We start from the raw sequence: 14,190 nt of genomic DNA on the forward strand, positions 1-14,190 counted from the left end.
GCTGCCATATCAAAGTTCCACCAACTGGGTGGATTAAACAGCAGAAATATGTTGTCTCACCACTCTGGAGGCCAGAAGCTCGAGATGAAGGTGTTGGCAGGGCTGGTTCCTTTGGAAGCCTCTCCTTGGTGTGTAGATGGCCATCTTGTCTCTGTGTCTTCACATCATCTTCCCTCTGTACATGCCTGTGTCCAAATGTCGTCTTCTTGTGATGGGGTTTGGATTTGTGTCCCCGCCTAAATCTCATGTCAAATTGTAATCTCCAATGTTGGAGGAAGGGCTTGGTGGGAGGTGACTGGATCATGGGGGTGGACTTCCCCTTGCAGTTCTCTTGATAGTGAGTGAGTTCTCACGAGATCCGGTTGTTTAAAAGTGTGTAGCACCTCCCGCTTCACTCTCTTCCTCCTGCTCCAATCATGTAGCACGTGCCTGCTTCCCCTTTGCCTTCCGCCATGATTGTAAGTTTCCTGAGTCCTGCCCAGCCATGCTTCCTATACAACCTGTGGAACCAGGAGCCAATTAAACCTCTTTTCTTTATAAATTCCCCAGTCTCAGGTAGTTCTTTATAGCAGTGCAAAGCGGACTAATACATCTTTTAAGTATACCAGTCATATTGGACTAGGGCCCGCCCTACTGACATCATTTTAATTTAATTACCTCTAAAGACTCTATGTTCAAATATGGTTACCAGGGGTGAGATAAGATACCAGGGGTTAAGACTTCAAGATATGAATTTTTGGGGTAATACACTTCAGCTCGTAACATCCACATACCCCCTAGTCATGAAAAGCTAAAGTGTCTCTAGATGCTACAGACTGAATTGTGCTTCCCCTCCCCAAAGTTCGTGTTGAAGCCCTAGTGTCTCCCCCGAAGGTGCCATGGGAGATGGGGCCTCTAAGGTGGTGACAAAGGTTAAATAAAGTCATAAGGGTGAAGCCCTGAACCAACAGAACTCATGCCCTTACAAAAAGAGGAAGACACACCAGAGCTGTCTCTCGCCCATGTGAGGACACAGCCAGAAGGCAGCTGTCTGCAAGCCAGGAAGAGAGCCCTCACCAGAAACCAACCATGCTGGCATCTTGATCTCAAACTTCCAGCATCCAGAACTGTTAGCAGCAAATTTCTGTTGAGTCACCTAGTACATGGTATTTTGGAATGACAGCTCGACACCAAATGTACCCTGGGGGACAAACCCTGACCTAGACCATGATAAATACTGTAACATTTAGCTTGGTCAGGTGTTGGGCTGTTGGGAGGTTCGGAGAGAGGATATCAGGCTTAGGAACAACATTGATAAAATTCCCCGTGGAGCAGAGAACCGTTTGCATCCAGGGCCCATGGAAGATGCTGTGAAGGGAGGAGGGAGAAGTGGAGAGAGAGTGGTGTGACTGATTGAAGAAGAAGCAGGTTCCAGATTGTTCAGGGCTTGGAAGTGCAGGACAAGAACCTTGGCCCATGTTCTAAGCCCACTGGGAGCCAGTGACGTGTTTAGGTGAGTGGTGCAGTGCACCTGTGATTTTTTTTTTGAGATGGAGTCTCACTCTGTCGCCCAGACTGGAGTGCAGTGGCGCAATCTTGGCTCACTGCAAGCTCTGCCTCTGGGGTTCATGCCATTCTCCTGCCTCAGCCTCCCGAGTAGCTGGGACTACAGACGCCCGCCACCACGCCTGGTGAATTTTTTGTATTTTTAGTAGAGATGGGGTTTCACCATGTTAGTCAGGATGGTCTCGATCTCCTGACCTCGTGATCCGCCCGCCTCGGCCTCCCAAAGTGCTGGCATTACAGGTGTGAGCCACCGTGCCCGGCCTTGCACCTGTGATTTTAATAGAACCCCACCCCCCAGCACCTGTGAGGAGTGTGGGCTCAGCGAGGAAAGCAGTGGTAGGTGGAGGCTGTTAGGAGTAGAGTGGTGCTGGTCTAGACTTGGGAGTGAGTGTGGAGGAGGTGTGCTGGGTTCCCCCAAGACCACCCCAGGCTCGATGATCCACTAGGAGGACTCACAGGAGATGTCGTACTCATGGCTATGATTTATTACCACAAGTGGATATTAAGCAGAATCAACAAAGGGGGTGCTGGGCACGGTGGCTCACGCCTAATCCCAGCACTTTGGGAGGCCGAGGCGGGCGGATCACCTGAGGCCAGGAGTTGGAGACTGGCCTGGCCAACATGGCAAAACTCCATCTCTACTAAAAATACAAAAATTAGCCAAGCATGGTGGTGAGGCAGGAGAATCGCTTGAACCTGAGAGGAGGAGGTTGCAGTAAGACTCTGTCTCAAAAAAAAAAAAAAAAAAAAAAAAGCAAAAGGAAGCCCAGAGGACACCAGAGCCAGGCTTCCAGAGTCCTCTCCGAGCACAGTCGCACAGGACAGGCTTAATTCCTCTATCTATCTATCGCCAAGTTGTGCCAGCACCACATGCGATGTTGTCTACTAGCAAAGCTTATTAGAGACTGAGCGCACACCGTTTTCACTGGCCAAGTAGGCTGACTTGAGGTACAGCTCAGAATGTGCCTGTCTTAGTTGGTTCGTGTTGCTATAAGGGAATACCAGAGTCTGGGTGATTTATAAAGAAAAGAAGGATAGGCGCAGTGGCTCACGCTTGGAATCCCAGCACTTTGGGAGGCCAAGGTGGGCCGATCACTTGAGGTCAGGAGCCTCGCCAACGTGGTGAAACCATGTCCCTACTAAAAATACAAAAATTAGCCAGGCATGGTGGCGTGTGCCTATAATCCCAGCTACTTGGGAGGCTGGGGTGGGAGAATCACTGGAGCCTGGGAGGCAGAGGTTGCGGTGAGCTGAGATTGCACCACTGAACCCCAGCCTGGGTGACAGTGAGACCCTGTTTGAAAAAACAAGAAGTGTATTTGACTCACGGTTCTGCAGGCTGTACCAGAAGCATGGCACCAACATCTGCTCCTGGAGAGGGCCTCAGGCTGCTTCCACTTATGGCAGAAGGGGAAGGGGAGCCAGTGTGTCGAGATCACATGGTGAGGGAGGAAGCAGGAGCGGGGTGGTGGGGAGGGAAGGGAAGGGGGAAAGGTGCCAGGCTCTTTTTAACAACCAGCTCCCTTGGGAAGTAATAGAAGAGTACTCATGGCCGGGCGCGGTGGCTCAAGCCTGTAATCCCAGCACTTTGGGAGGCCGAGACGGGCGGATCATGAGGTCAGGAGATCGAGACCATCCTGGCTAATACGGTGAAACCCCGTCTCTACTAAAAAAAAAAAAAACAAAAAACTAGCCGGGCGAAGTGGCGGGTGCCTGTAGTCCCAGCTACTCGGGAGGCTGAGGCAGGAGAATGGCGTGAACCCGAGAGGAGGAGCTTGCAGTGAGCTGAGATCCGGCCACTGCACTCCAGCCTGGGTGACAGAGCAAGACTCCGTCTCAAAAAAAAAAAAAAAAAAGAAGAGTACTCATTCTCTCCGTTGGAGAGCATTAATCAATTCTTGAGGGATCTGCCCCCAAATCCCGCCTCCGACACTGGGGATTAACATTTCAGCGTGAGTTTTGGAGGAAACAGTCCCTAAATTCCAGACTTTCAGAAGGAAAGCAGGTGTTCAACATAAACCGCATTGTTTGTACAAGTGGTTTAAGTGGAGTGAGTTTCTTTTATCAGTTAGGGGGGTGGGAACCTTCCTGAAATCCAAGTTCTCAGACTTGGTTAGCCCTTGGTTAGCCCAAGGGCTAACCTTGTAAACACATCTCACTAAGGAGTCCATCCAGGCCTGGTGGGTTCACTCCTTTCTGCACAGTAGGGAATTGAGGAATGATTTAAAACACATAGAGGCCAGGCGTGGTTGCTCATGCCTGTAATCCCAGCACTTTGGGAGGCTGAGGTGGGAGGGAGGACTTCTTGAGGCCAGGAGTTCGAGACCAGCCTGGGCAACATAGCAAGACCCCATCTCTACAAAATAAGAAAATTAGCCAGGCATGGTTGTGTGCACCTGTGGTCTCGCTACTCAGGAGGCTGAGGAGGGAGAATCACTTGAGCCCAGGAATTCAAGGCTGCCGTGAGCTAGTCCAGCCTGGGTGAGAGAGCCAGACCCTGTCTCAAAAAATTTATAGTAATAATGCATATAAAACATTTGTATTGAGGTTGAGTTAATTTGATGGTTCATATATTCATTTACCAATGACATGGAGCATTTTTGTGCCAAGTAGGGTATCGGGAACATCGTGGTAAAAGCACCCAGACTGATTCTTACAAAGCTTCCAATCCAGTGAGGATGACAGAAAATAAACACCCATGGCTACAATACATAGCTGGTTACAGATGGGAAAGGGCTGTGAAGAAAGGGAACGGGTCCTATCGGAGAAAAGGAGAGAAGGGGTTCTTTCTACAGGGGAGGAGACCTCAGGATGGGGCACTCTGAGGGGGACATTTCAGTGGATCCAAAAGAAAAGGCTCGACGTAGGCGTTGGCTGTAGTGGGGATGGGTGGGAGAGGGGCTTGGGGGTGAGTACTGCCATGTAGAGATGTCATCACTATTTATTCTGATTAGTTGCTGGGATCTGTAGAGTGTCAGAGAGGGGTGAGATTTCTGATCAAAGACAGGGACAGCACTTCCTGAGATCGAGGACATGGTGGAGGACGGTGATGAGTTTCATTTATTTATTTATTTATTTTTTAAGACCTAGTCTTGCTCTGTTGCCCAGGCTGGAGTGCAGTGGTGCAATCTTGGCTCACTGCAACCTCCGCCTCCTGGGTTCAAGTGATTCTCGTGCCTCAGCCTCCCGAGTGGCTGGGACTACAGATGTGTGCCATCACGCCCAGATAATTTTTGTATTTCTAGTAGAGATGGGGTTTCACCATATTGGCCAGGTTGGTCTCCCGACCTCAAGTGATACACTGGCCTCAGCCTCCCAAAATGCTGGGATTACAGGTGTGAGCCACTGCACCTGACCTAGTTTTTTTTTTTTTTTTCTTTTTAAATAACGGAAATTTCTCTTTCACAGTTTAGGATACCAGAAGTCTGAAATTAAGGTTTCAACATGGGTGTGCTTCCTCTAATGGTTCTGGGGGAGGATCCTGCCTCCTGTCTGCTAACGGTGGCCTGCAGCCCTTGGTGCTCCTTGGCTTGTGGACGCAGCCCTCCCGTCTTTGCCTGTGTTGCCTCACGGCCGTCTCCCCTCTGTGTCTCTGTCTCTGTCTCTTCTCTTAGGAGAACCATCGTATTGGATTAAGGGCCTACCCTACTCTCGTATCATCTCAACTCATTACATCTGTAACAATCCTATTTCCAAATAAGGTCACATTTTGAAATACTAGGGGTTAGGGCTTCCCAGTTTTTGGGGGGACACAATTCAAGCCATAGCAGTCTGTTCTCTAGTCCCCCCAAATTTGTGTCCTTCCCACATGCAAAATACACTCATGTGATCCCGACATTCCCAAAGTTGTAATCCATTCCAGCATCAACTCTTAAGTGCAAAATCTCATCTAAGCACCATCAACTCAAAAGCTCATCTCATCTGATGAGAATCCCACAACTCATGATGTCAGTCATCTACAGCAGGTATGAGGGAGACTCAGAGCGTGGTCCATTGTGGGGCCAAATTCCTCTCCATCTGCGAACCTGTGAGAAATCAGAAAGCAAGTGATCCGCTTCCAAGATACAGTGATGGCGCAAGCATAGGATAGACATTCCCATTTCAAAAGGAGAAACTGGAAGGGAAAAAGGGGTCATGGGTCCTGAGCAAGTTTAAAACCCATCAGGGCAAAAGCTAGGAGGTTTCCAGGCCTGGAACGAATGCTCTGTGGTTGGAAGCTCTGACCTCTGGACCTCATTTTGGGTACATTCTATTCCTGTTCCCTGAGATGGGCAGAAAGATTTGAGCCAATGGTTGGATACATGGTCTGGTGTTCAGATGTCAGAGTCAGCCTAGAGATTTGGGCTTCATCATGAAGATGTGGGAATTGACACCCAGAGAATGGGTGAGGTTGCACGCCAAGGCAGAGAGAGTTGAGGGAGGCGCGAAGAGGAGGCCTGCAACCTGTGGATGCCGGCAACATGTTGGAGGAGAAGCTCTTACAGGAAAAAGAGGAGGCCGAGGTTGTGATCACCGATCACAGGCTGGGTGGGCTATAATAAGGAGGGATTGGCTAGGCGCAGTGGCTTGCAGCTATAATCCTGGCTACTCAGGGGGCTGAGGTGGGAGGATCGCTTGAGGCCAGGAATTCAAGGCTAGCCTGGGCAACATAGTGAGACCCCCATCTCTAAAAAAATTTTTTAAAAATTAACTGGGTGTGGTGGCACACACATGTAGTCTTAGCTACTTGGGAGGCTGAAGTGGGAGGATCACTTGGGCCCAGGAGTTTGAAGTTGCAGTGAGCCGTGATTGTGCCACTGCACTCCAGCCTGGGTGACAGAGCAAGACTCTGGTTCAAAACAACAACAGGAGCAACAACAACAACAGCAGCAAACCTAGAAGAGATCGGACGACGAACACACATCAGTGGGATTTCCCAGCACGGATGGAGGTCACTGGTGATTCCAGGGTGGTGCCGGCCCTTGGAACGGTGGCAATGAGAAGCAAGTGGGAGGGGAGGAAGTGGGCACGGAGGGTAGATAGCCCATGATAGGAAATGAAGAGATAGAGGTAGCCCAAGGGAAAAGTGGGGTGTTATGGCTTGACTTGTACCCCTCCAAAAAGACAGGCTGAAGTCCTAACCCTGTGAATGTGGCCTTATTGGAAATAGGGTCTTCGTAGCTGTAACCAAGTTAGGAGGTCACAAGGGTGGGCCCCCAATCCATCATGACTGTGTCCTTATGAGAACATGAGGAAGATGCTGCGTGAAGACAGACACAGGGAGGGGACCGTGTGACGGGGGAGGCAGACACTGGAGTGATGCATCCACAAGCCAAGGAGCCCCAAGCATTGATGGCCACCACCAGAAGCCAGGGAGACGCAAGAAAGGACTCTTCTCAGAGTGTCAGAGGCGGCGTGGCCCTGCTGAGCTTAGTTTTGGACTCCTGGTCTCTAAAACTGCGAGAGGATACATGTCTGTGGTTTTAAGCCACTCAGTTTGATTCTTTGTTATGGCAGCTGCAGAAAACACATGGGGTCAGGGATTGGGTGTGGGTCAGCTTTAAAAAGTGAGGGGAAAGGTCCCATCGGGAGGGAGAGGTGAGGATGCAGGGGACGAGGGATGATCTGGGAGTTGCTTGCTTGTCTGTCATAGGCCAGAAGGAGGATACCTGGTGCAGAGGGAGGAGTGGTGTTGATTTGACGGCAGGTGGGAAGGAAGTTTCCTTTTAAGGCAGACCTGCAGGTTGGTTGTGGTTTATCTGCCCTCTACTTGTGGTTAGTCCTGGAGCACCACTAGCCCTGCAGTGTAGGGGGCAGAGGAAGGGGCCAGGCAGCCGGGGAGGAAGAGCTGTCCCAAGGCTGAGTCAGGGGACAGTGGTGGGTGCTGCAGGAGCTCTGGAGTCTCCTGGTGAATTATTGAGTCTATAGCTCTTGGGATATGGAATGAAGGGATATGTGTGTGTGTGTGTGTGTGTACGCGCGTGCACGCGTGTGTCTGCGTGCATGTCTATAAGTGTCTTTGTGTGTATGCTGGTCTGTGTGTATATGTTATATATATGCACAGGTGCATGTGGTGTGTAACTGTGTTTGCATGTATATGTGTGCATGTCCATGTGTACGTATGTGTATGTGATTGCATGCGTGTGCAAGAGCTTGCAGATATGTGTCTACATGTGTGTGTCCCTGTGAGTGTGGGCGTGTGTGTGTGTACAGATGTGATCACTTACAGCCAGGGTGGGCAGCCTTGGGGCCTGTGAATGTGCCCAGTAGCCCAGGCACCAACCCTCCCACCTCCTCCCTTCTCCCCTAGCTGTGCCTGCACGGGACCCTGCCTGGCTTCAGGAGGACAGAGTAGAGGAAGAAGCTATGGCTCCTGGGCTGCCAACCGCCTGTTCACAGGTAGGTAAGAACTTCTTGTTCTAAAAGAACACTGCTGTGCTCAAAGGCTGGACTTGCCCTCTTCCTGTGACCTGCCTGGATCATTTCATGGGGTTGGTCTCCATGCTTCAGGGACTGGGCCTCTTGCAGTGGGTGTCAGCAAGGGAGCATGAGCCATGATCCCACCACCTCATTCAGACCCTCCTGAGGCTGCTGAGCCCCAGGAGGGAAAACAAAGCAAGGATGTGAGCCGTCCTCATTTTGTGGTCTTCATGGTCTCACTGAACAAAGAGTTGAGTCATTTTCCAGGTCGTTCCCTCTTGCCTGTACCATGCCCAGGTCTGCTGGACCCTGGAGCTAGAAGGGGGACAGATCTGCAAGAGCTTCCTGGCTCCTTGTCAATAGATAAGTCCTGTCCTGGGGTCCAGGACTCGCAACATTAGTTATTGCCTCTTGCTGTTCTTACTTAAGGAGTGGAGTGTAGAGAGAGGAGTTCTAGTTCAGAGTCCTGAGCCCAGGGGCAGTTTCTGGGGGATCTCAGAACCCTGTCTGAAAGTCCTCTGCGTGGGGTTTCCCTTCCCCAGGCCTGCCCGCCTCCAGCATCCTCTGGCGTACTGGTGGGGGTGGTCCCTGGCTGAGCTGGGATGGATGTGTGTTTTAGGAACCAGTCACCTTTGCAGATGTGGCTGTGGTGTTCACCCCAGAAGAATGGGTGTTTCTGGACTCTACTCAGAGGAGCCTGTATAGAGATGTGATGCTGGAGAACTATAGGAACCTGGCCTCTGTGGGTAAGGCGACTTCGTCTTTTCTTTCCTTTCTTTTTTTTCTTTTTTTTTCTGAGACAGAGTCTTGCTCTGTTGCCCAGGCTGGAGTGTGATGGCATGACCTTGGCTCACTGTAACCTTTGGCTCACTGCAACCTCCACTTCCTGGGCTCAGATGATCCTCGCACCCCAGCCTCCTGAGTAGCTGGGGCCACAGGTGTGTGTCATCACACCTGGCTAATTTTTGTACTTTTTTTGTCGAGGTGGGGTTTTGCCGTGTTGCCCAGACTGGTCTCGAACTTCTGGGCTCAAGCGATCCACCTGCTTCAGCCTCCCAAAGTGCTGGGATTACAGATATGAGCCACTGCACCCGGCCAAGGCTTTGTCTGTTCATCACACGCTTAGGCAACAATGCTCCAGAAATTGTGCAAGTCTCGGAAACCTAGAGGTGGAAAAACAGATAATTCCCCTTCATGAGCTTCCAGTCTACTGGCCTTTCTGTGGAATGAAGATCTTTTTACTGCTCTGTCTCTCCGTGATTAAAAGCTTTTGGGCTTCTCAAATGTATTCCTGAACCAGGCCCTTGGTTTTGTAGACCAGAGAGCCTCAGTGCCCTCTGGGACCCAGTGAGAGAACTTGTATTTAGTTCTCAGTGAAAAAGTTTGGCTGTGTCCATCAGAATTTAGACACAAGCATTTTGCCCCTCCCATCTCTAGAGCCCCTAGAGACTTGAGAATATTGGCCCTGGTGTCAGGGCATGGCACAGTCCTCCCACAACATGCGTTGTTTTTCTCATGAGCAGCTGATCAACTGTGCAAACCCAATGCATCGTCTTATTTGGAACAAAGAGGAGAGCAGTGGACCACTGACAGGGGCATCCTCGCAGACACCTGTGCAGGTGAGCCCGGGCAGATCAGGTGAGCATCAGCTCTGGTCAGTAAGGGGAGTGTCCAGTTTGGAAACTGTCAATCAGGGCAACTTATTCATATCCTTGACTGAGAAGCCTGTTTGGTTGAGCTCCCTTATTAAATGCCACCTTCTTTCCTTTTACCCTTTCCTTTTTAATCTCTAAAACTTTACATTAATCTCCTAGAAAGATTTGTCCTACTTTCTCTTCATATTTAATATTTCCATGTGTCTATTTTATCCATTTCCAACCCACTGTACATTCTTGCTAATATTTTTCCTCAGCATTAGTCACAATCTTCATAGAATCCTTTTTTGGTAAATTACCTACTATTTCCTTCCCATGTTCATCTGATTACATAACTTCTCACCTAGCCAAACACCTTAATATTTTCCTAACTCTTAGATGCATTGCTTCTCATTGCAATTTCTTCCCGTATTTAGGATCAGTATTTGGGAAAAAAAAAAGTCCACATGTGCCTTCCTTACTTTTTAGGTCACCTTAATCCCACAGTTTCTTTCTCTGTGTGTTTAACTTTTTCTTCCCTAATTTATTTCAGAGCCTCAACTTCAACCCCAAGAGGCAATTCCTAACCAAGATCCTTTTACAGAGATTCTGTCCATTGATGTGAAAGGGGTAAGGCTCACCAGGGATTATTCGTGGTTCTCTATAGTAGGATGAGTCTGGGGTTACTGTAAGTTAGAAAAGCAGCCCAAGAGCCAAGAGAGATTCAAGGGAGGAAGTGCTTACCCAGGAGGAAGCAGTTTCTTGGGAGAGAGTCCGTGAATGTCATGGATTGGTGGAAAACTAAACGTAGATCATGTTCTCACAAGTAAGCATTTTCACAGATATGACACAGATACCAAGTGTTTAAGACTTACTTTAGCCTTACACAAATTGGAAAAATTCTGCATCTAAGAAGCCCCATGAAAATAATGAAAAGATAGCTCTTTGCAACAGAGTATCCACCCTGTTCCACTTGCGGGAACTCTGGGTAGAAATGGTATGGACTCCGTAAACGGTAAAAGTATTAGATGTAGAACTGTCTTTTTCTTACATTCATTTCACATAGGGGAGAATATCTGTGAATCTAATAAGGCCTTTGGTCTTCACATTTTCCTTCATCGACAGGAGCAACCTCAGCCTGGAGAAAAACTGTATAAATATAATGAACTTGAGAAACCTTTTAACAGCATCGAACCACTTTTCCAGTACCAGAGAATTCATGCTGGAGAGGTGTCCTATGAATGTCAAGAGAGTAGAAATTCCTTCTTCCAGAGCGCCCATCTAATCGTGCCTGAGAAAATCCGTAGTGGGGATAAAACCTATGCATGTACCAAATGTGAAAAATCCTTCAGATACAGCTCAGACCTTATCAGGCATGAGAAGACTCATACTGCAGAGAAGTGCTTTGACTGTCAAGAATGTGGGCAAGCCTTCAAATATTCCTCGAATCTCCGGCGACACATGAGAACCCATACCGGAGAGAAGCCATTTGAATGTAGTCAGTGTGGGAAAACCTTCACAAGGAACTTTAACCTGATTCTGCACCAGAGAAACCACACAGGAGAGAAGCCCTATGAGTGTAAAGATTGTGGGAAAGCCTTCAATCAGCCATCATCCCTTAGGAGCCACGTGAGAACTCACACTGGAGAGAAGCCCTTTGAATGCAGCCAGTGTGGGAAAGCCTTCAGGGAACACTCTTCACTGAAGACACATCTGCGAACCCATACCAGAGAGAAACCATATGAATGCAACCAGTGTGGCAAGCCCTTCCGGACGAGCACTCATCTGAACGTGCACAAGAGGATACACACAGGGGAGAAACTGTATGAGTGCGGGACTTGCGGTCAGGTCTTGAGTCGTCTTTCAACCCTGAAGAGTCACATGCGAACTCACACTGGAGAGAAGCCCTATGTGTGCCAGGAATGCGGGCGAGCCTTCAGTGAGCCCTCATCCCTCAGGAAACATGCAAGGACTCACAGTGGCAAGAAGCCCTATGCATGCCAGGAATGTGGGCGAGCCTTTGGTCAGTCTTCACATCTTATTGTACATGTGAGAACACACAGTGCCGGGAGACCCTATCAATGTAATCAGTGTGAGAAAGCCTTCAGGCACAGCTCCTCACTCACTGTACACAAAAGAACCCACATGGGAAGAGAGAACATTAGGAATGGTAGCCTGCCTTTACCCATGTCTCATCCATACTGTGGGCCCCTTGCTAATTAACTTCCATTTTGTAAAAATAGAAACACATGGGGCTATGACTTTCCCTCATAATACTCCTTTAGCTGCATCTCATGTTTCAATGTATAATATTTTCATTTTGGTTTGATTGTAAGTATTGTCTTAACCTCCATTATCATTTATTCTTTGACCTATCTATTATTTGGAATTAGATTTTTCAAAACTAATACGTGGATATATTTTCAAAGAGGTATAATGACTTACAGCGAAATGCATACATCTGAAGTATACAGTTGGATGAGTTTGACAGATGCATACATGCATGTAACCAACACTCCATTCCAGATATAGAATGTTTCTATCTTTCTGGAAGGTTCCTGCATGTTATATGGCTATTTCTTAGTTGCCTTTCTGTTGTTGGTTTCTAATTTAATTACATGGTGAGAAGAGTATGTGGCCTCTTTGTTATTGAGTCATAGGTATTTGCTGAGATTTGCTATTAGGTCTGGTGTGGCTTATTCTTCTAGCTGCCAGCCAAAATTGCCCCTTCCTCCTTAGAAAAGAACCTGGGTTTTCTGTTCAGATTGGTGGCATGCACTATTTAAAAGCTTCCATCGCCTGGCTGGGCATGGTGGCTCATGCCTGTAATCCCAGGCTGAGGCGGGAGGATCACCTGAGGTCAGGAGTTCGAGACCAGCCTGGCCAACATGGTGAAACCCCCTCTCTACAAAAATACAAAAATTAGCCAGGTTTGGTGGCATGCATCTGTAATCCCAGCTACTTGGGAGGTTGAGGCAGGAGAATTGCTTGAACCCAGGAGGCAGAGGTTGCAGTGAGCCGAGATTGCACCACTGCACTCCAACCTGGGCAACAGAGTGAGACTCTGTCTCAAAAAAATAATAAAAAAAAAAGCTTCCATCTCCCAGCCCTTCTTGCAAGCAAGGGCAGGCCATTTATTCTGGTCCTGGCTAGTATGAATGTGAGAAGTCACTGGATGTGACTCTGGGGAAGATGTTGTGTTCAGGGATGGTTTCATGTAGCCACATCTCTCCATTTCTTGCCTTTTGGACAAGGAGACATGATATTTAGAGCTAGAGGAGCCCTCCTGTGACCATAAAGGGTAAAAGCCACAGGCTAAGAGTGTGGCCGGAAGTCACATCCATCTTGCTTCTGTAATCTAAAAAATATTTAGGATATATTTAATAGAATTGGCATATTTATGTGATTGCAGCAGCCCTGGACTATTTGTTTCTGGATGTCCCATACATGAAAAATAGGCACTTCTTACTCGTAGAAGATGGTTTTTTTGTTTGTTTGTTTGTTTTGTTTTTGTTTTTGGTGGGAGGTTTATTTCAGCTGAATATAATTCCTAACTGATGCACTTAGTATATGTCAGTTTTTATAAATGCTTCATGGATGGTTGAAATCAATGTATTGTATTCTGCAGATGTCTGCTAGATCAAGCATATGTGTTTAAAAACCATCTACACATTTATGAATATTGATCTGTGATCTAGCATTTATTAAGAGAGGTATGTTAAACTCTCCCGCCATGATTATGTATTGCTGAAAAATCTTTGTCCATTCTGTCAATTTTTAAATTTATGTATATACATACATATATATGTTTTGAAGCAATGAAATTAAATATAGATACTGACATTTTTTACATTTCCAACAAATTGTTACTTTTATTCTTATAAAGTGATCATCCTTTTCCCTATTACTGAACATTCAACCATTCATCATAATGATAGTAAATACTTATTTAGAGTTTACTATTAATAGATAGTAGGCACTGCCTGAAGCTTTGCATCTTTTAATTTAGTCCTCACACTGACACTTTGAGGTATGTGCTGTTATCATCCCCAATTCACAGATGAGGAAACTGAGGCCCAGCAAATTAAGGTGGGCTATCAGGGTCATCTGGGTGGCATGTGACGGGCCTGACTCTCTCTACAGTGGCAGACCCAGGGGACTAGTCTCCATTTTTATTTGTTCTTTTTTTTTTTTTTTGGTTTTAAAGTTCTCTTAGGTATAATTTACCTAAACGTTAATAAATCTTAGGGTACAGCTTGGTGAATTTTGCATATGTCTATACCCACCACAGGCTCCATCAAAATATTTTATCATCCCAGAAATTTCCCTTGGGCCCCACCTCATCCTCAAAGGTTACCATTATTCTGACTTCTATCACCATAGATTTGTTTTTCCTGTTCATGTAAATGGAACCATAAGCAGCCCTCTGTGTCTGTTTTTTTCACTTAATATAGTGTCATTGAGATTTATCTTTGTTGTATTATCAGTAGTTTATGCTTTTTAATTGCCGTGTAATAGTCTATAGTCTGAATATACCACAATTTAAAGATGCTATTCTGTTTATGAACATTTGAGTTCTGTCTTTCAGGTTCATCCATGTTAAAATGACAGA

General features: G+C 47.3%; 1 protein-coding gene across 8 annotated transcripts in view; it reads left to right on the forward strand.

The window, feature by feature from the left end:
* The window catches only part of ZNF333 (zinc finger protein 333), a 32,186-nt gene extending 18,749 nt beyond the window's left edge, over window positions 1-13,437 (forward strand). For 5 of the 8 annotated variants that reach the window (XM_025367173.1, XM_025367172.1, XM_025367171.1 and 2 more), the window contains 5 exons: window positions 7,835-7,923; window positions 8,564-8,690; window positions 9,468-9,563; window positions 10,132-10,208; window positions 10,704-12,211. In XM_025367173.1, the coding sequence (XP_025222958.1) occupies window positions 7,835-7,923; window positions 8,564-8,690; window positions 9,468-9,563; window positions 10,132-10,208; window positions 10,704-11,801 (1,487 nt within the window). In that variant the 3' untranslated portion in view covers window positions 11,802-12,211. Of the gene's footprint in view, window positions 1-7,834; window positions 7,924-8,563; window positions 8,691-9,467; window positions 9,564-10,131; window positions 10,209-10,644 lie in introns of all 8 variants that reach the window. The other 3 variants (XM_025367174.1, XM_025367169.1, XM_025367177.1) reach the window with 3 other exon arrangements.
* The last annotated feature ends 753 nt before the right edge of the window (window positions 13,438-14,190 follow it).

This window comes from Theropithecus gelada, chromosome 19 (genome assembly GCF_003255815.1).
Source record: "Theropithecus gelada isolate Dixy chromosome 19, Tgel_1.0, whole genome shotgun sequence".
Classification (NCBI taxonomy): Eukaryota; Metazoa; Chordata; class Mammalia; order Primates; family Cercopithecidae; genus Theropithecus; species Theropithecus gelada.